At 38.3% G+C, this 23,045-nt stretch overlaps 1 protein-coding gene across 2 annotated transcripts; it reads right to left on the bottom strand.

Annotated features, from left to right (window-relative positions):
* Positions 1-1,050: 1,050 nt before the first annotated feature.
* SLC40A1 (solute carrier family 40 member 1) lies at positions 1,051-22,750 on the bottom strand. Of its 2 annotated transcripts, none has more exons than XM_037728568.1 (9): positions 22,682-22,750; positions 19,799-19,902; positions 19,234-19,301; positions 14,659-14,818; positions 12,338-12,453; positions 11,211-11,337; positions 5,795-6,040; positions 4,331-4,978; positions 1,051-2,643 (listed from the first exon to the last, which is right to left on the bottom strand). In XM_037728568.1, exons 1-9 carry the CDS (start codon positions 22,690-22,692, stop codon positions 2,330-2,332), a joined length of 1,794 nt encoding a protein of 597 aa, XP_037584496.1. In that variant the 5' UTR covers positions 22,693-22,750; the 3' UTR covers positions 1,051-2,329. The 2 variants fall into 2 exon arrangements, with proteins under 2 accessions (XP_037584496.1, XP_017356227.1); XM_017500738.2 differs by lacking the exon at positions 22,682-22,750 and adding an exon at positions 17,646-17,770 and having other exon boundaries at positions 19,799-20,204.
* Between the last annotated feature and the right edge of the window lie 295 nt (positions 22,751-23,045).

Raw genomic sequence — 23,045 nt, 5'->3', positions numbered from 1 at the left:
CCCCATATTTAGAAGTATCCCCATGACACAGCCACACAGCACCTACCCCTGCCCTGCTTCCATAGTCTGAGGAAGTAAACAACAAAGGCTGTCCAGACCAGCAGTGTTTCTTTTCCACATCCTTCCTCTTCCTGCTCTAAGCCATAGTCTACAAAGGTAAGGGCAGCAGCTGTAAAAGTTCCTGTTAACACTTCAGCTCCCTGCTCCTTCTTCCTACACAGGGCCTCTCTCTCTAGGTGCACACACTGACAAAATGCCCATATTAGGAGTTGAAGCCTCCCCTTGCTAATATGGTTCTATTCATTTTTCAAGGTCATAGGCCTTCAGTTACAGCTGCAAACACTCAGGACAGATCTCTAAGCCCAGGCTTGACCCCTGTGGGAGGGAGCAGACAGCTAGTTCAAGACAGCAGCCAAACCTAACAGGCATCTAGTTTGCACAGACATCATGAGCAGATCAGAAGCTGCAGGGTGATGCCAAATGCTCTCAAGGTCCCAATTCTAGGAGAAAGGAAAGGAGACTCTGATCGACTATGTCTGAGTCCAATCTGCATCCCTAGGACTGATCACAGTTTAGATCAATTCCCAGTAAAAGTTTCCTTTATGTAGAATGTAGTTCTATTTTCTCTAGAGCCAGCAGGCATCTATCCTCTGCTCCCCTCATTACTAAGGTCAACCTCTAGTAAAAAGGCTACCGTGTCTTGTAGGTCACAAAATGATTCCACATGGCTTCTCTTATTTGATTCAATCAGGAAACTTGAAAGGTAGGTAGGATTGGTTTATACCATCATCTCCAATGAACAGAAGGGAACACGGAAGTGAGAACTTAAAAGAGCTTAGTGTAACATATTCAAGGTCAAAGAAAGAGTGCTAGGCCTCATGTTTACTACAATTTTATCCAGGCCACCATGAACCAGAAATGTGAACAGGGAGATAAGACTAAAAACCGTGACACTGTAGCCCTTTACAGAGAAAAACATGTTATCCAAAACAGATGTTCTGTAACAAAAACTTTGTTAAATAATTGGGGAACAGAATTCAGGAAAAAGAATTTAAGATTTTAAAAATATTTTTATATAGAAATTTTTTTACAAAGATTTTACAACATAGCAAATCATTATGTCATACTGTAGAAAGATGAAGCAAAGGATTAAACTCCAAGGATAAAGAAAGTGCTCATAGCAACATTTTGCAGTCTCCATGAAAGTGCATATAAACGGTTAAGGCAAAGTACCATCTTGGTACAGACATGTTGCAAACTGACTTTTAAAACAATTTTTAAAAATATATACAAACTTTCTTCTATTCTTCTCAAAGACATTTGAAAGGGATACTTTTATGAATATTCTTGCTGTAGAACAATGTAGAAATAACTTCTGGGTATAAAACAGTAAAAATAAAAATATTCTACCTGAGTGTGTTAAAAAATAAATCAAATGATTTATAAAACAAAATCTTTACAAGTGTGGGCTTTCTACATGTAACTTGTCAGACTGAAGGCCTACACCCCCATGTTCTAGACAGAGATCACTAATGATGGTAACATGCGTTAAAGTAGGATTCTTGCCCTTCTGTGTAGCTTCTGGCTTCTAGGTTCTATGACCAAACTATTGACATATTTGAAGTCTGTATGCAGTCATCATGTGATAAATCTACTTTACAGCTTTGCTTCTACCTGCAGCTTACATGATAACCATGCTCTGAAGTGCTACATATGCTTAATACAATATGTTGCCCCTTCTGATAATAAAAATACAAAGGTGCTCTTTAAGTTAAACCATAAACCTTATTAGAGAATTCTAGTTAAGTATTTTCTTTTTCCACATACATGTAAATACCTTAAGATCAATAGGATAATACTGGTTATCAAAATTTAGTCTTCATACTTAAAGAATTTGTTTTTAAAATATAACTAAGATGCAAAAAAATAAATTGGCCAGTCTTGAACAAGAGTGAGTTTTACAGAAAACTGACATATCTGAATTCTGGTACAGATAAGAATCTGCCAAAGGATAACTGAACTCACGTGACTAAACCACCCTTTTATGTACGATTGCATCTACTCATGAGAAATAGGGGAATTCAGTGTTATCATTATAGTCTCTGTATTTCAACTGAGTTTTTCTTTTCCAATTTTTTTTCCATGCCTAAACATAGGGAAATTAACCAGCTCATTTCTGCTGACTTAGGTTTCCTAAATCGCTTTTAGTCCTTAAGGCACAGCTGTGGTAAAAGAGAGAAATACCCAGTCATTTATTGGAATTCTGCAGTACAAAATAAGCACATGTGCTCTATACAATTTAGTAACAGGATAGCAACAGTTAACTGTCTCAAACAACAGATGTATTCGCTTGATTTTCTTTCCTAACTTCTTTTGCATCAGGACCGCAAGCAAAGAGCTTGTTTCCCAGAGTATTTTGGGCAAATCGGAAATACATAATGTGGCCCATTGCCACAAAGGAGACTGAAATCAATACGAGCAAGCCAAAAGCTTCAGGATTTGGAGCCAGGATGACCATGATGAAATGCAAAAGATCAAGAAGATAGTTCATGGAGTTCTGTACACCATTTATAATGCCTCTTTCAGATTCCATTACATTTTCTTGCAGCAACTGTGTCACAGTTAAATCAAAGGACCAAAGACCTATAATAAAATATTTTTTAAAAGATTAGATTTTAGTTTATAGGCATACATTTCAAATTACAGATTAAAATCTGTTGACACATGCAAAATACAGATTTTAGCCCAACTGCCTTTAAGTCGCCTTATATATATCATAGCCTTGCCTTAGAGAATTATTATTTTTCATAAAAAATATTTGGTTATTAATGCCTCAATAAATGATTTTTACAGTCATCAGAGAAAAAGAAGTCTAATCTACAAACTTCTTAGTTCTGTTTTTCTGTGACTATTCATACTACATAAACAAAACTTTGAAATCAGAGACATAATAAATCCTATTATAGTATAAGTACGATTATTTTTAAAGTTTCAAATGACCTAATATATGGTTATGGTTGAAGTATAAGGAAACTTTATTTATTTATTTTTGAGATGGAATCTTGCTGTTTCTCCCAGGCTGAAGTGCCGTAGTGCAATCTCGGCTCACTGCAACCCCTGCCTCCTGGGTTCAAGTGATTCTCCTGTTTTACCTTCCCGAGTAGCTGGGCTTACAGCCACCCTCCATCATGCCCAGCTAATTTTTGTATTTTTGTAGAGATGGGGTTTCACCATGTTGACCAGGCTGGTCTTGAACTCCTGACCTCAGGTCCACCCACCTTGGCCTCCCAAGGGATTACAGGCATCAGCCACCACACCCAGCCAAGTGTAAGGAAACTTTAAACCATTGTTACATTACTGCTAGAGTTCTAAAGCCCATACAATAAAGCTGTCTTGCTTGGAAATTAATATCTCCAATAAATTAATGAACTGCTTTGTATCACAAGATAAATACAATTTCATTTTAAGAGTGAATTCAGTCAGAGATAATTCAGCAGTACTCTATTAATGATTACTTAAATTTTGCTTTGCAAGAAGTCTTTACATTATGTTTCCTTCCAGGGCTGTAAAACCCATTTGTGTGGCAAACTGTGTAAGTACATATCGGCTAGAGAAAACCTTTGAAGGATTTTTTTTCCTACTTTCACGTCTTCTATTAAAGCCAGAAACATTACCTTTTTAGTGTTGTCCCACCGGAATAGTCACTAAACTACAGTTTCTTTGTTAGGGTTGTTGCAATATCAAGACTCTACTAGGTGGCAGTATAATTGATATAGCTAATATCTTTTATAAATTAAATTACATTTAAAAAATAATTGCTTGAGCTCAGGAATTCAAGACCACCTTTGGCAACATGGCAAACCCCATCTCTACAAAAATACAAAAATTAGCAGGTCATGGTGGTGCATGGCTGTAGTTCCAGCTACTTGGGGGACCGAGGCAGAAGGATTGCTTGAGCCCAGGAGATCAAGGATGCAATAAGCTGTGATTGCGCCACTGCACTCCAGCCTCGGTAACAGAGCAAAATCCTGTCTCAAAAAAAAAAAAAAAGTAACATTTAAGTTACTCATTTAGAAAAAATTTTCAAGTCTGAACCATGTTTTAAGTATACGTACATGATAAGGTAACAAGTACAGGTTTTCAAACTATAAAATGTACAACAAAAAATAAAGTACAAATACAGAAAATAATTTCACAATTAATAGTGTATTTTGCTTAAATTAATATTTGGGGAACATTTCACGTGATTATTAATGGATTCTCTGAACCCACATTACAGAAAGACACTTTAGTTCATACTTAGTTCATTAAAATACAAAAGATTTCTTACCGATTCTAGCAGCAATGACGCCTGCAAACAGCAGACTGACGGAGATTATGGGCACAGATTCAGGATTTGTCTCCGGGACAATAGTAGCAGAATTAGACCCGTTAGTCATGTGTATTTCAGTTGTAGTAATGGTTTCAGGTATCTTGGTAGGTGTGATTGACTCTGCTTGAATGAACCTCGATCGGATATCTTCAAAAGGAGAAATGGACAAGTCCAGGGGGCTTCCAGGCATGAACACAGAGATCACACACAAGATCAAACAGGAAAGCTGTGCCAATCCTGAGATCAGACCTGTCCGAACCAAACCACATTTTCGACGTAGCCAAGTGAAAGCCACAGTTCCCATTATTCCAGTTATAGCTGATGCTCCCATCAAAATACTGAGGATTGAACCACTCAGTCCCTGAGTATAGGCGTACCCTGTGGTGATGCAGTCGAAGCCCAGGACAGTCATATAAAGGAAAGCAAGACCCATGCCAGCCAGAAACACGGGCTGATTGTAGTAGGAGACCCATCCATCTCGGAAGGTACGGAAGGGCTCAGCCATCTGGGAGGCACAAGTAGGCTCTAGCTCACGTTCAAGCTCATGGATGTTAGAGCCTTTCACATCCATTAGATGAGTTCCCTCCATGGGTTTTGGCTCAGTATCTGTTAATAAAAGGTATCATTATTTTGTTGGGAAGGAGATGTGGAGATAAAAGCCAATTATTAATAGTACTTTTTCCTTCTCCTATTCCCCTCCCTCAAGGGTACCCTTGGTTATATATTATAAAATGTATTTTCTTTTACTAATAATTTAAGAATTACAGCCAAGGAATAATCATCCAGTACATTTTTGTTAAATAAACAAAATACTATTGATCTGTCCCTCTTTTCTTTTCTCTCTCTCTTGCTCTTAGGAATTATACTCACACCAAAGTAAACAGCAGGAAAACTCACCAGATAAAATATAAAAATTGTCTTAGAAAACACAGCATGTTATTTTCTAGGTCCCTGCAGAGCTGGGTAGAAGATTCCATTTAGCCAGAAGCCCAGTTTCCTCTTCTCTGTGAAGTACCCAGCTTGTGTCCTCACTCTCTTCTACTGTCCTGCAAATGACCACATAACTCCCTCCTCACAGACTTCAAGGGATTCTCTCGATATCTTTTTTTTTCCCCACTTTTTTCCCTGTCCTATAACTTAGCTTTGCCCAGCCACCTCTCAACTAATTGAACCTCTATGACTACTGCTCACATCAAGGAAGAGGGCCAGGGGACCCATTCCAACCCCACCAGATTCAACCCAGAGTTTTCCTCCAGATCCTCAAAAACCTGTTCTTGCCTCATCTACCATAGTGATATATTTAACCTCATCTGGCCCTCACTGGTAATAAAACCTGATACAAATTCAAAATAGTTTTGATCTTCACCAACATTTAAGGTCTGAACATGAGAATAAAAGGAGTAATCGCTGTGTTTAGTTTACCTTTGTGTAAATTCAGCTGTTTCAATTCAGTTTCCTCTTCTTTAAGAGCAGCTTTCACAGCTAGAGCAGGGGTTTTCTGGTAAACCTTCCAGAGCAGAAAGTACTCCACGCACATGGATACCAAGTTCCATCCCGAAATAAAACCACAGCCAATGACTGGGGAGCCAAATGTCATAATCTGGCCAACAGCCATTGGGGCCAAGATGTTGGTTAACTGGTCAATCCTTCGAATTGTGGCATTCATATCTAGAGAGGCAGGTGAAAGAGGCAGGTAAATGTGCAAACCCATCAAAAACAGACTGCCCATTTACACAATACAAAGCTGTAAACCAAGAGTATAAATTCCTAAAATTTTATTTTCTAAAAGCACATTTGTAAGAAAATCATTTTGTTAAAAAAAACATTTGTTGTTTGGGTAAAGTCCCACTATATTTGCCTCAAAAATGACAATTTTCTTGGGATTGCATAAATCAGACTAACAGGTTTTAAAATGAATACAATAGTGACTCTACATTTTTTTTCAACAAATGTATGTTAAATGCCTATTATAAGCTAGGCATCATTCTCAACAATTCTTAACAGTATAAAGAAGACAACTAATATCCTTCCCCGTCTTCATGGAGTTTACATTCTCACAGGAAAAGAAAGACAATAAATCAACAAAAGTGTGTGTGTGTGTGTGTGTGTGTGTGTGTGTGTGTGTATACACATATATACATATATATACACACACATGCTTGTATATATATATATGTGTGTATATGCTTGTATATATTTATATGTACACACACATATACATATATTCCATATGTCAGATGTTTATCAAATACTATGGTAAAAAGTAATACAGAAAAAGGGCAGAGAGTGCTCAGGGGAATGTTCTAAATAAGGCAAGGTATGAGAAGGACTCACTGAAAAACAGAGCATCAGAGCAAAGAGAAGCACTGAGGAGAAACACTACCTTGGTCACATGAAAGATTCTGGGGACCCCAAAAAAAGGAGACCAATAAGAGCAATGCCTGAATAAAACTGATTTAAGAGACTAGTGCCAACCCTAGGGCACACCATTTGTATTTTCAGTGAGTCATATTCTGGAACACAATGTGAAGGCTTCGCATGGCCTTATGGAAAGCAAAGTACTGCCCAAAAAACAGAACTGGAAATAGACAAGTCCTTTGTTTATGTTTTGCCAAAAAGAAGAACAAAGAAATAGAGTAGCAGAGAAGGAAGTGTGGTAAAGATAGGGATTTTTAAGAGGAACAAAATTAGAGCATGATTAAGTGCTGCCTGAAATGATACAGTAGATAGGGGATGTAATCTGAATCTACTGCATAAACGGAGGAGTTGTTCTTAGACAGGAACACAATTCATCAATAGTAACAAGAGTGGAGGCCAGGTACAGGTAAGAAAAGAGATATTATGGTAGAATCACATGGAAGCTCTCCTCTCATTTCCTCCATTTTCTCAGCAAAGTACAAAGCCAGGTCCCACCGATGAAAATAAGGATGGGGAGAAGGACCTGAACGTGTGATGAGAGAGGAGAAACAACTGTGAAATGGTCCTCTAGGAAAGTACAGAAGAAGAGAATCAGAGAAAAAAGTGTGATTATCTGGAAGCATGAAAGGACCAACTCTGTGGCCATGAACCTCAAGTGAGAATACTAAGCAAGGTCATGTGTTTTTTTTTCCGGCCATGCTCTACTGTGGAGAGTTGGATTTAGCCATAGTTCTACCAAACAAAAGTGACAAAAGGAGAGGGGGCCAACTGAGCTGAGGGTATATACCAGGAGATGATCATATAATCATGACTGGCCTTGAAATTTAAGCTGGGTAAGAAAGAGACAAGAGAGAGGTCGTGGACAGTGAAAAGGCAGTGGAATGAATGGTTTGTAGGTGCCAATCACATTGATGGATTGTTGAGGCTTTGGTAGTGAAGAAGTTGCTGGAAAGACAGAAGGTGGTTTTTCAAGATATGGATGCCCAAGACTGAGATTATGGGAGGAGAGAATTTAGTGGTGATAACAAGGTCTAGAGTTTGACTATGGGAATGTATACCTGAGTCAGGGTAGAGGACAAAATAAAAAGGAAGTTAAAAAATGTCCAACACAAAGAAATGATAAATGTTTGAGATGAAGATATATCTCCATCTCATCTCATCACTATACACTATAAGTATCACAACATCACTGTGTACCTCATAATAATATGTGTCAGTAAAAAAAAATTAATAAAAATAACTAAAACCAAAAGTTTTAGAACAAAAAGAAAGTGATCTACTTTCTCATTTGCTGTCACAGAACAGAGTGAAATTTGTGAGACAAGTCTTAAACAATCATTTGGGTTAGTTACCTTAAGGGAAAAGCAATACGTGACAAAGAAGTACATTAACAGAAAATTGCCTTTATTCCTTTGTAATTCTTCCTGGTTCTCAATTGCTTTCCAATTAGTCCTATGAGTATATAATACATATATGATAACAAGGGAACTTTGACATATTTAACCTTTCACTTGAAAGGCAAAGGTAGCCTTCATTGATCTTACACTTAACCGCCTCTGCAGAGACTTCATTACCGTCTGCCTCCCACTAACTAGTAAGTTTCCAACTCATATGCCAACAGAGAAGTGTGGAATTCATCCAAATAACTTGATAATTGGAATCCAAAGAGCAAGTAACTAAAGAAAATATATACTTGAATCTTAAAGTCTCGGAACAACAACGACAACAAATTGTTTCAGTTAAAATTATTTCTTACTCTTTCCCTACTTCAGTTTTCAAGAGCTCATAGAGCTTCCCAATGTCACCAATTTCCATCTTTTCCATTGTACTTAGGATGTCAATAATATGTAGGTGTCAGTAGAAATGGTATATTAGAAAACAGCTTTTATTTTTCTGATGCAGAATGGATTTTTTTTTAAGACAATCATTTTACTGGTAGCAGGCTACCAGTCTTATGAATATGCAAATATATGTTCTTTACCAATTTATAGTTAGTCTTACAGAAGCACACAAATATGTGTTCATTTGATTCCAATTTAACTGTTCTCAGACACAGCTGTGGCACAGAACATAACATTAAATAACTACTTCTATTATAAAAGGTGTATTACATTTCATAGAAAAAAAATTTTAATTTGCTAGCAGGTTTGTCTACTTCATATATGAAACCAATTTTTAATCAATACTGCACAAACACAGAATTTATCTGCCATACTTGATCAAGCTAACTGGCAGACTATTTTTTAGAATGATGGGCAAGAAAAATTTCAGAAGATACTAATAAAGAGTGATCCTCAAAAGAAACTCCAAAAATCAGCCTGCATAAACACAAATCATTCCTGGCTGGAGTAGGTGGGTCTGTGTACAGAGATACAACCTCACAGGAACCCAGGGCAGCAGCTGGAGTCCCTTCTAGATGTACTTTCCCCCTTCTTTCTCCCATTTTTCCTTTATCCTCCTCCTTTTCCTCTGTTCTCCTTTAACTCTGCAATAGCAGAAATGGCAGAAAAAATCCATAATTAGACACTTGCTGACCTTCAGAACTAAAGAAGTTTCTGTTTCTTGTTTTGAAACATGCAGAAAGTTTTCCTTCACTTGTCCACCAGCCCACACTGCTGGCTGGCTGTGAAGGAGCACCACTTAATAAAAGTTAACATAGAGTGGACAAGAGTTCAACAAACATCTCACGTCCTTTCCTACACTTAAAAAACTTCAGAAAGTTAGAAAAAGACTGCCTAGATTCTTCTACTCTGCAATAATTCATAATATAAAGAGAGACAGCTGAAAAATGACCAGTCATATTTTTGTTGTTCTTGGATGTCACTTCATAGCAAAATCCCACAGAGTGATGTGGGAGGTTTGTGTGTATATATATGGATAAGTTAAAGATTCTGGTTAACTTTCTTTTTCATATTTCAGACTTTACACAGTCAAGTTAGTTAAGATCAGTTAAGTAAAATAAAATCATTTTATTTTCATTTTATCTATGGCTGCTGCACAAATTAAAGAAAAATCATTGTAAAAGCCAACATTCTCCTCTAAATATATTCCAACAGATATATATGTGATCTATTGTCAAAATATATCCTTTTGTACCCTTTGAATTTTAAAACATGGATATATTTTACATGTTTTAAATAGTGTGTTAAAAAAGAGAAAGTAAACAAATAAGGACAAAGCCTTATCTAGTTCAATGTGACAAAAAAGACATGAAATTATTCCTCATTATAAATGATCACAGGAAGAAAAGTAAATGAGAATCATGATTTTAGCTCCAGAGAATTTCCTGTGATACAGATTCACACATGTTAAACTCATCTTAAACACACACCATCCTTTAAATCAATCACTGTGGAATTTCTAACTCAATAATAATACTGCTACCACAAAGTGATGATTCAGGCAAATTCTTCTTCTAGACCTTCCACAGACTTTGTTCTCCTTCACTCACCCCTCCTTTCTTTTTTTTTTTTAAAACCAAATAGTCCAAACAAAGCTGCCTGCTAACCCCAGCACATAATCTTGCCTTCTGTATCCTGGGATAAGCCATTTAAGTCATCAAGAATGGTTTACTTGTCTGTCAGGACAGTTAGGCAATGCATTTGTTATACCCATTATCACAGTAATCAGCAGAGATGCATCAGCTGATCTGACAGGTAGGTAGGTGTACCCTTCCTTCTTTACCCTGCGTAATTATCAGTCCAAATTGTATCTGTGTGTCTTATGAGGGGAAGGCAGGGAATAATGAACGAGGGAGGTTATTCTGAGCGTAAGTAATATTGACGGAATAGGACACGTTGCTTTGTAAGCATTCTTCAGATTTTCTTTGACCACTTGTTTATATTTCCAATGAGCAACTGAGATGGTAAGCTTCTTAAAAACTGCATTCTATCTTCTGTTTATTTGGTATTTGCAACAGCAATTATATTACATTGTACATAATGTAATAGAAGTTATATATTATAACTTTAAGTTAGAAGAAATTAACTTCTAGAGTCTCTTCTACAATTAAGTTCTTTCCATTTAGAGAAAAATAATGTCTGTATGATTGATAAGCACCAGTAATAACATTCATAGGTATGACCAGTAAAATTTCATGTCAGATTTTCACTGTTCTAAGTATTAACATTTAGAAAGTTGATTGAATTTTCTTTTTTAAAAAAAAAGGAAATAAAAAGTTATTCCATTTGCCAAGTTAGGGTAGGATAAAAGAGAAGTTAGCTACCCTATAAGTTAACTTCATAACAGGGATAAATCTTAGCACTAAAACTGACAATAAGGTAAGAAAGTATGCTTTCAATTTATGGTTCCTAAAAAAAATATCCAGAACAAAAATAAAAGGCTTACAGCCTCATTTATCACCACTGATTTAAAGTGAATCCTAACATGCCCATTTAATTGAAAGAGAAAACCAAATTACTTGCTAGTTTGCTTCTGTCTTCTCCTGCAACAACAACAATCCAATCCCTTTGGATTGTGATTGCAGTAGCAGTACTGGCCAAATTTGCAATATTTGCAATAGTGATGATCAGGATATAGCAGGAAGTCTAAAGAATGACAAGAAAAAATTGAGTTATAATGTCAGTTCACCACACTGTACATATGACATTAAACAATGTAGTTTAAAATGGTCTTTGGTGGGATAATTAAAAAAATTATTTTAATTTCATTTACAAGAAATAATTTTACTTCATACATATGAAACAATGAAAACGAGCAGTCAAGTTAAGGGGCATAATGTCCTAATCCATATCATCTTTATCATCTGTACTATACATAATACAAAAATTATGATAGTCATGTGAATAGTTATAAAATGTTAAGACAGTGGTGGTTTTGATCATTTCTCCCACAAATATTGCCTTCGAAAAGAATGTTGAAGGAGAATTGAGAACACCTGTATTTAAGTCAGAGTTCTGACACTTTCTAGTTGCATGACAATAAGCAATCAACTAACGTCACTTTGTCTTAATTTTTTCAACAAAATGAAAGGAATAGACTCAAAGATTTCTAAAGTCCTACCCGGCTTTGTAACTCTGTAATATCAATCCAAATATACATAAAAAGTTTCAATATGACACCAAAAGCATTGTTTCTACCACACCCCATCTCTCTCCTCTTTTCCATCAAGCTCTTATGAAATCACAATATGAAAAGCTATCTAGTTGACATTCCCAAACAGAAGTAACAATTATTATTGGAGGAACACAATCATATGAATAACGTTTCTTAGATAGCATGAACAAAGTATAGGTCACTAAAAAGCTGAAAACAAACAACTGAATTCTATAGTAAACTCTTAGAAATGCCATTAAAAACCAATAGGACAAAATTTAAATTCAAGCAATACTTAATAAGTGCCTGTTGTGGGCAAAACAACAACAAAACAAACTATAGGGGATTTGACAGTAGACACAGAAATCAATATTAAAAGGTCACATCTACCAAAAAAAAAAAAAGACACTCCCTAGCCTTCAAAGTATTTTCATTTTTTACTATTACCAGATATTCAATTTTCTGTCATGAAGAATCTCATTGAGAACTTACGAGAACCCATCCATGGTACATGGTAAGAAGCTCGTGTTTATGTAAGAAAACCATCATCAGGATGATACCACACAGGATGACTGAAACGTTCTGTACCACCAGCGAGGTCTGGGCCACTGTGCAGAGGATAAAACAAGTGTTCATTACATCAAAATGTGTCAGTGGGACTGTTCTTATCCTCACATCATTGTTCTACTGTATTAATGCACAACATAATAATTACAAGATAAAAGAAAACCTTTCTGAAGTCAATCCTGCCCCAACTACTCCCAATATGACCCAGAGGATCACACCAGACCAGTAAACATGCAAACAAAATGAAGTACAAGTTTTTCTGTTCACTGAAGTCTGTCATAATGACCACATTTTCATTTAGTTTATCTTCTTGAAAGCTGAACATAAACAGAGCTGTAGTATGATATAGATATGATCCATATTTCAGCTCTTTGTTGCTTCAGCTAAAACAAGAACATGTAGGAGGTTAAAGAGGAAGTTATGAAATCCACAACCTCCTATATGGCAGGCTGAATCTGATAATATGGTATAGATAAATAGGAAAGACACACAAAAATTTGCCAAGAACAAAGCAGCAGTGTATTTCTTTTGGTATACTAATGCTATTTGCCATTGCTACAAAATTCTAAGCTACCCCTTCCATCTCAGATGGCAATTCTCTTAACACGAGGCACCCATATAGATAAAGCACTGGAGTAAGGACAGATAAAGATACCTGGTAGCCTTTTTTCTGCCACTCAGTAGATAAATGATCTAGGGCAGGATACCTAATGTCTCTTATGCCTGCATCTAGAAGGTGAGGATGGTAATACCTGTCTTCCTTACTCTATAGAGTCATAATGATGCTCAAATAAAATACTTATAAAAGCACTTTGGAAAATATAAAGTTCTATATGTAAGGGATAATTATAGCTCTTGTCTTCAAGGATAATATAGTTCATCCTCGCTTGGAAGGTCATATCAAAGACCCAAGACAAAATAAACACTTTCTGAAAGCAGTCTGAAATAAAATCCCAACATATAATTCATTAATTCGTTCATCTGTTCATTCACTGGATAAGGATTAGATGTCAACTGAATAAGGTTCTGAGCTTTCAGGACCCTACAGAACAGAAAAAGAAAAGATATGTGAACAGATAATTGTATCTATATAAGTGCAACAGCAGAGGTGTTAACAAAGCCTCAGGGAAACACAGAGAAAGGAATGGCAAACTCAGTCTAGAGGTATCAGGAAAATATTTCATAAAGAGTAATATATGAGTCAATTATACAGGATAAGTGGGAAATTGTTATCCTACCCCACTTTTCTTCATCCAATTCAATATTCTTTCCTAATCTATGATTGCAGTGCTCAAAAATTATTAAAGGTTTCTGTGTATAATATTCCTGTGTTTCTACGTATAATGATGCAAATAAGTAAATTGTTTTCTAGGTTACAGAACTTTTTTCTATATGTGTTCTGGTCTACTCATTCTAAAAGCAGAAACGTGTTTATCTTGACTATTGTCCTAGTAGCATCACGTCCTGGAATTTGATAATCCTGTTGCTCTGTGTCTAGAAGCAGTCATCCTGCACTGAAAGAATGACACCTCAATTTTTTGCCATCATCTAAGTCAGATATGGTAAGGTCTTGGCATTGAGCAATTCAAGAAAATTTACCCAGAATGATTATCCATATTTCCCTTATATTCTAGATAATTTAGTTGCTCAATTACTTTCTTTCCCGTATAAAATGACACGATTTCAGTACTAATGCTTAGAATAAAGATCAATATATTATTATTTCTTCTTTTTCTCTACAAAATTTGTAATTCAGCTCTTTGTGATCCAGGCTCAACTGTTCTCCCTTGAATCTATAGTTTTCAATTCCCTTACATACACTCGTACATGAAGCATACTAACCAAAGAACAGATGTTACAGCTGTCTCTGGAACAGCACACTAAAGGGACTCCAGTGCAAGTCATAGTTAGAAAGGAAGCCCAAGTTAAGCAAACTTTTAATGTTTAACATGGTTCTCAGAAAAGTGCTACAAGGTTAATCATTAACATATAAAATGTATGAATAGCCAAAGAATAAAAAAAATATATTAGGTCAATGTCCAGGCATCCCAACTGTGTGTGGGATCCAAGGGACCCTCCATCCAGAGGTGGTGCCATCTAAGGCCTCCTCCCTCAGGTGTGGTGTGCAGACATTCCCTGGGTTGGTCATGGTTTTTGCTCTCTTAGTTTGTTGTTTCTTTTGTTAGGGAGGTAGCTCAGGCATTGCTCTCATGGATACAAGGGCTTAATTATATAACAACACTCACCTTTAAGTCTAGCATTCTTATCCACCCAGTCACCAATGATGGCTCCCAGGACCAGAACAGACCCTGCCACCACCAGCCCGTAGACTGCTGTCAAAAGGAGGCTGTTTCCATAGAGCTCTACCAGAAACACAGACACAGCAAAGTGCCACATCCGATCTCCCTTAAATAAGAAGAGAAAATGTTTTGATGGAATATTTTTTGTTTCTTGTCTATTGTACTCAGGAAGTTTGCTTCCTTATCAAAGGGGCACTTCCTGGCTACATTATGAGACTTTCAAAGTCAATAATTACTCTTAGATTGAATAACGATCAGGTGTTAAAACTGTTCATCCCAGCACAATAGAAAATATTCTTGCCCAAATATTAAGTAAACTTGAAAAGGCATGATATTAATGAACTGTACATTGTCTTTGTCATTCTAGAAAAAAAAAATGCCATTTCCAGACCCAAGATGGCTTTTTGAGATAAAACTTGTTCTGTGTGCCAGTTTTCTCCTGGGGCCTCGAATTTGCCTATCTTGATTGCAGAGGCATAAAGTCATTTGCTTTTGACCAGAAATCAATTACAGTATAATTCACAAACATTAATATACCTTAAACATCAAGAAAAAGCCAGTTTCCCAATTTGTAAAATGATAGGAATGGACTATATGATTTCTAAGTTTGCTCCACTCCTAATACACTAAACCCTATGAGATTTCATAAAGTCATAATTTGAAAGTCATAAAACAGCAGAGTGATCAGAAAGAGGAGAGCAACAAGGGTAAATTCTGGCACCACATAAACAGTGATGTCAGAAACAAATTTAAATGCATAAGCAAGTAGTTACATTAACATTTTAATACAGATGAGTTTTGAAAGGAGAAAAAAAGTACTTATTTCTTCACACAAACTCCAGAGAATACAGGGAATTTTGGAGTTCATTACATGAAATGTGATTTAACAGAAACTTTTAAGTAAATTAGGCAAATTAATGTCATCAAAAATCTATAATGGACCTTATTATGAGATTTTAGGCTCCATCCCTGACTTCTGAAATTAACATTAAGGAGGACAACCATATTCCATCATAACTTATCTCTGGGAATCACTATAGGAAACCAAATTCCAGGCCTCATAGATTTACACTATGGAAATACTTATACTCCTAGTTCTTCCCAAAGTCTGTTAACATCTTCATGAAATATCCATGTATTAGAAGCAAATACTATCCTGGCATGTCAAATGATTTTAAAAATTTAATGAGGCCAAGATAACAATTTTATACATTTGAAAATTGATGCGTGCTAGCAATCATTTAAAAGAAACTTAGTGTAGACCAGCAGTTCTCAACCAGAGATGACTTTGTTCTTCCTACCCTCACCCCACCTCCCTGGGGATCATTTGGCAATGTTTGGAGTAATTCTGAATTGTCACAACGGCAGTGGGGGTGGAACTGTTACTTAATCTTTAACCTGAAAAGCAAATTTAGATTTGATTAGAATAAAATGGGGTGGGGAGTGAGGAGGCACTTTATTCTACTCTCAAATCCTCTGAATAGCTCCCAAGGAAAAGACAAAAACACATAAATGTCCCAAATGATAGGCTGCCTCTGTGAATTTTCTTTCTTAACATACATGTTAAGAAACACTTTTCTAATACTGTTGCTTCTTTCTTTTTTTCTTCCTCTTGTTTTTTAAATTGTTTTAGAGTCCTCTAAAGCAGGCCATCAAAAGAAATGCTATTAAATTTTTGTCTCTTGCTTATTCTTGTGTGTCATACCACCTCTTTGATGGAGGGAAATAAATTGCTGCTATTACCCCAATTTCCAACAGGTTTAGGCTTTAAGAAGCAAGAGATTCTATGCTTACAAAAAGCCCAAGAATTGGGTAAAGTCTATGTAAATATTGACCAAGTACCCATTTCTTGCCTTCCCACCTATTCTTACCAAACTTGGATGACCTGTTTATGTGTCCATGTACCCCCACTGGACTGAGAGCTGAAGGCAAACCTAGTAACTGTCAATGAATGATCATGGTCCTTAATCCACTTAATAAATACTTACTGAGTGGCTACTACGTACTTAACACTTGCAGGCACTGGAGCTTCAGCAGCCCACAAAAATCACAGTCCATGTTTTCATCAAGCTCACATTCCGGTAAGCAGAGACCAAAAGCAAATCTAGCACAGGGCATGTGCTGCTATGAGGAAATATAAAGTAGGATGGAGCTGGTGGCGACAAAGGCCTCCATGGGCAAAGAAGTGAGGCCTGTCGGAAGCAAGGGCACAAGAAAGGCAGATATACTGTGGTTTAAATGGAGAGTCTATAAGATAATGATATAAGATATAAGCAACTGGCCCCTCCTTTTAAAGCTCATACTAAATTGTATTATAAGCTCCTTGACAATAGTATCCACTTCTTTTTTTTGTCTTTTGAGACAGCGTTTTGCTCTGTTGCGCAGGCTGGAGTATAGTGGTGTGATCACAGCTCACTGCAGCTTCAAACTCCTGGGTTCAAGCAATTCTTCCACCTCAGCCTCCAAGCAGCTGGGACTATAAGTGTGCCTCATGACACCCGGCTAATTTTTAAATTTTTTGCAGAGACAGAGCCTCCCTATGTTGCCCAGGCTGGTCTCAGACTCCTGGGCTTAAGCAACACTCTTGCCTCAGCCTTCCAAAGTGCTGGGATTATAAGCATGAGCCACTGCACCTAGCCAGGATCCACTTCTTAGACTACCTTGTATTTTGATAGTACAGAGTAAAATGCATTGATCCACTGGCAGATAAAAATGAAGTCAGAAATAAAAGGCATTCAACCTCACACAAAACTAACCTGAGGAACCCTCTACTCCAATGCCCCTATGCTCACTGCATAGGAATTCATGATTTGGCAGGGTGGGCAGGGAAATGCATACGCGCACACACACACACTACAGAAACATAAATATTTTTTTGTAATAAAATCAGGCAGAGTGCCACATAAGAGACAAAACACAAAAAATATAATTACCTAGTGTTAGAGACATTCCTCTTTTGCACTCCTTTGCAGTAGAAAGGAGTAAAAATCCACTAAACCTTATATGGTTGTAGTTGCTGCTGTTTACTTTCTCATGAGAACTTCCTTTGCTTGACTTACTGTAAAGTTGGGATAAGCATCTGTCACCTTTCTTGTGAGACTTTTAATTAACATGACAAAATATCCTCCTGGAACAACCACAGTGCCACTCGTTTTCTGGCAAATCTGACCTCCTAACCTATTAACCAAAGGTCACATAAACCATAATCAGTATTTGGAAGTGAGGCATCTTCTTCCTCTAAGAGCTAGGCCACACCACAGGCTGAGAATTTCAGATACTATTTCCATCGTCTGTTTTTAATACTTAATATTTATTGAATTAAGCTGGAGGAACAAACTATTGCTTTAGATTTATTAAGGGTTGTTTCTCTAGGTTTCTACTTAGCATCATCAGCTGTGGAATTAAAACAAACTCACACCAATTCCACTTTGTTTACATCTATTTGCAGAGTCATCTCTGCGAAAGCCGCTGGTAAGATAGGAGCTTGCATTTCTAAAATGTCATCTATAAACTGCTATTTCCTAGAGAGCCAATAATGTAGCTTAACAATTTCTCAAAGGCATTGGCTATAGATTTCCTCTTACAGTGGTTTCCATCCATGTCTTAAGGATGAGCCAATAGAAGTTTCCAATGTAAAAGGAAAATAACATTTAAAAAATTTACTCTCAAAATTTTATCTATTTACAGTTCTTTTTAGTTAAATATATATGAGGCATGAACAGAATATGGCCAGTTTTATTGCTTTTAAATAATAATTGTTTAATGTTAAAGATTCTAATCATTATTAAACATACATCTAGCATCATTCTAGGTTATTATTTTTGGGGGAGGATTTTAGGAGCCCAGACCTACAAAAACACTAGGTCTCTTCCAAGACTACCTGGAAAGTCAGAGGGAAAACTGTGAATCCATTACTGATATTCACTGGATGATAATTTTTAAGATAGCCTTGGATGCCCCAAACATTATCTAACTGTAGATAACATTTTTTAAAGACCAGAATTTTTGTCACTCAGATATTTGTTCTGGGGAGTCATTTATGTTTCAATTAATCTTAGAATGCTATTATTAGCCTAAGTCAGTCACTCCACCTATTGTATTCTCATGGTGCTACACGCTGGAACTAAATTTAACAAAAAAAGAAAACAAAATATTTTAAAATGTGAAGAGAAGGTATATGACACATCCATCCATTTTATGTAGCAGATATGTCTATTTACTAAAGCTACTAATGCAACATACAATTTAAAAACAAAGGAAATATTCCTTTCTTTGTTAACCTTGTCTGGATAGTTGTCTATCTATATAAACTATGATGATCTGATAATTTAGTTGCATTAACTAACACTCATGGGGAAATAACATCAGTGTAAATAACGTTTTCATTAAAGCATGTGAACTTGGATGATTTATTTCTTTAACTGCTTGGCAAAACTGGTAGTTGGCTTAATACAAATGGCTGGAACGAAAGGAAATAAAACGTTGCGCAACTGTGTTGTAAGAATGTGCATTCTCACTTACCCAAGTGGAGAGAGAATGACCAAGGTAGAGAAGGAATTTTGCAGAGGTCAGGTAGTCGGCCAAGGATCCTGCAAAGACACCAGCGGGGAGATAAAAAGCGGTCGTAGTCACTTAATGAGCTGAGGGCAGAATGCTTATCCCTTTGATCTTATTAGAACATGATTATTAAACACTGCATTGCGGGACACATCACGTACGTTTTATCAAGTTACCTATGAACCGAGGTATTTGTTCACTTAATACCATTCACTTAAATTCAGCACGACCTAGTTCATAACTGCCCAACTTCACATTTCACATACAGTGAAGAAACTTGTTTCAACATTTTTTTTTACACAAGGCAATCCAAACTGCCCAGCCTACTCCAACCGTGCCTATGTGCAAGCCCCTTTTCCCACACCCTGAATTTCATTTCTTCCTTAACGTCCACAAATATGAATCAAAGGATCTTTTACAAAGCTATGCTTAACAGCAGAGCCATATTCCTGCAGAACCTGTGTAGAGCTGCTTGTCTCCAAAGCCCAGCCTGGGTTTCTACCACTTGCATTCGGTCAAAGCCACTCACCACAGCATCCTCTCTGGCGGTTGTGTTCTCCTGCCCTGGTCATGACACTGGGCGACCCCGCTGGCTCTTCGGCGGCTGCTCTCGCTGCTGCTCTCGCTGAGGTGCTTGTTAACAGGAGTGCAAGGAGCTGGAGATAACACCTCTAAAAACACAACAGACTTGGGCAAAAAGACTACAACGACTTTGGCAAACCACAAAAGAAAAGGGGCCCGGGGATTTTCCTTTTTCCTTCTTTCCAAACTTAGCTAACACTGTAGCTGAAGTTGGAAAGGCAAAGCCTTATGGAAGCGGGTTGGGAGGCGCAGCAGGCCGTCCGAACCTAGCGGACGCCCCAGCCAGCTCTCGCCGCCGCCGCCGCCGCCGCGGTGGGCCGGGCCCAGCTCTTATACCGAGGCGGGGGCGGAGCTCCCTGCGCCGCCGACTGGGGCCGCCCCGTCCCCTTCAGAGCCGCCCGGGCGTCCCCGCGGCGCGAGGCGGGCTCCCGTCAACCCTGCGCACCGGGCCATCTCCACGCCCTTCCCGGGAGGAGTCGCCCGCCTGGGGCGCAAGTGTCCAACCCGCCGCAGACACCCTGCGCGGGCTGCGGGGACCTTCGCCTCGACCCATTCCGCTCGCCGCGTTTTCCCTCCCTCCGGGGGGCGGCGGTGGGGCTGGGAAGGGGAGAAGGCGCGTGGGGCCAGCGGGGCGGTGTCGGGAGGTTCTGCGCGAAACCAGGCGGCAGGTGCTGGAAGAAAGCGCTGCGCACCGGCTCCCTGGCGGTTCAGGGAAAGGGCGGCCGCCGGACGGTCGTTGTGCCAAGCTCCAGTACGAGCTTGGAGGATGGTGATTCCTTTTTTAATGAAAATAATTTTTTAATACAAGTATCTAAATAAATATAATTCATGCCACAGAGGCCACTTTCCTGGCCTTCCCATTCCGGACCGCCTGCGGCAGAGAATGTCTTTCCTTCCCCGGACTGCATAGCAGCGCTTCCCTCAAAGAACCAGAATCAAAGGGCAGGAAGGGAGCGCAAAGATCAGAGTCCAGCCCTCTTCAGAGGAGCAGACGGAGGCTTGCAAAAGTGAAGTCCCGCAGCGAGTTACAGACCTACCCCTGTCCCCAAACTGGGTCCTCCAAATCCGTCCTGGAGACACAAGGAGGACGCTGCAGCCCTAACAAGCCCTTCACCATCATTCCCTCTCCTTCTGTACCCTCTCACCCCGCCCCCACGCGCGCGTCCCTTCCCACCTAACCTCCAAATGCCCCAGTGGTAGGCTTACCAGGAATACCGGTTATCCCAGTTGTATCTCTGGATCTGTCCCTGTCCAGATAAAGCCATTCGGTGGCCTCCTGCAGGGGGAGGTGAATGACTCTAAAGAACACCAGACTCTAGCCTTGGTTGACTTCGTTTCTCTCCTGCTGTGCGAAACCCCTGGGGCATACTAGCCCCTTTGGCCAGCCGGTTACCTTATCCTTCTCAATCTCACCAAAATCGCGGGAGTGGATGCTACATATTGAACCTCCAACCTCCACAGCTTGAGCTCAAGGCACAGTGACAACCAGTAGTGAAGGGAGCCACGCATATGTGCCCTGTATCTGCACTCTCAATCAGGAGCCCCAAAGGTCTACGGGTGGGTGCAGCTGGATGCCGGTCGGGATGTGGTCTGGAGGGTAGAGATAGGGGCTTTACAGTTTTAACTACCGCCCTTAACTACCTTCCCCCCCCCCCCTTTTTCAAGCCCTCTTTTTGCCTTTCTTTCACAGGACATTCAAGTTCTTTCTCCCAATTTAGAGAGGTTTTGGTTTGCTGATGCTGGAGAATAGGGTCATTTATCCATGCATCCTTGAGAATAAGCCAAAGTATACTCAGATGAGTGAACTAAAGTGAAGGAGTGAAGTGGTAAATAAACTCCTCCACTTTATGTGGATCCCTTATTAGAGATGAATTTTTTGATAGGTCCTCAAGCAAGGAACAAAGGATAATGATAGTTTGCACATTTGCCACAGCGTGTCTCAGCAACAAGGACCTCTAAGTGCTTTACATTATTACATGTTATAAGAAGGTGTGTCATGCTGTCCCCAGCTTCCCGGTGGCTTTTTAAAAGTTAGGTTGGTTAAAACAAAATTACTTCCCGTAGACACTGTTTGAGAAGTATTTGTGGAAAGAGTAGCTAAGTCAGTGTTACCTCAAAATGTAATATGGAGTCTCTGTTCTCCATTGTCACCAAGGAGTCCCCAGAATCCAAAACCGAGAGAATGTTATAAAGAACAGATGGGAGACGGCAGTGAAACAAGTAGGAAAGATACTTTGGAAAGAAAACAAGCAAGGTTCATGACATTAAAATCAGTGAATGAACTATGGAAGGGGAATCTTAAATACTAATTAATGAGAATAGTCGAGATACGTTAGTTGGGGCTTATGAAAACGAAAGGAATTGAAAATGAAAATAGAATAAAAATCCTCAAACTATTCAGAAAGTGCAAAATGACAGAAATCTTTTGGCCTTGACATTCTAGATTACAAAGTACCACTTTAATCACAAGACCCCACCGGCTCTTCCTCCTTCTGAGAAAACATTTGACCATTTGAAAATTAAGATTTCTTCCAAAAGTCATATACATGTTTTTGAGAACACAGAATATACAACTTTCCCATCAATGTAATCATAACTAAGAAAGTCATACAAGTTTTAAGTCAGCTTACAAAAAATAATAGATGCCCTAAAGATCATTTTCCAATAAATTTTCAACATTTTTTTAAAGTTTGTAACTAGGTTAACCAACTTTTTAAAAATTCCAGCCAGAATAAAATGTATGTGGCTATTTAAAATTCATTAAAAGTCTTTATGGTTGGGAAATAAAAGTGGTTTTATCATTTCATTTTTATGCTGCCTTTTCACTTACCGGTCAGGCATCCTCAGTTTCCTCTGCCATATCAGATGTGCTCACCAGGACAAAGGCAGAATAAAGAATGGTCACTATTCCACTGCTCTGAAGAAACAAGTAATAGGGTTATCACCAGCTATTACAGGAAGGGCTTCAATCCAGGACAGTGCTTCTGTTGGATGTGAACGTTTTTATGTTAACTTAGGAGCTATAAAGCCATGTTTCCATTCAAAAATCTTTCTCAGTGTTCCACATAATTTTCAAGAACTGATTTATATTTCTATAATCTATGACTGAATGGACTCTTGAGAAGTTTAAGTCCAACATCTACTTTAAATTACAGTCATCCTATTGAAAGATAAATATCCTCCCAGGCCTATCA

This window comes from Cebus imitator, unplaced genomic scaffold (genome assembly GCF_001604975.1).
Source record: "Cebus imitator isolate Cc_AM_T3 unplaced genomic scaffold, Cebus_imitator-1.0 Scaffold268, whole genome shotgun sequence".
Lineage (NCBI taxonomy): Eukaryota > Metazoa > Chordata > Mammalia > Primates > Cebidae > Cebus > Cebus imitator.
This window is presented reverse-complemented; position numbering and strand designations above follow the sequence as displayed.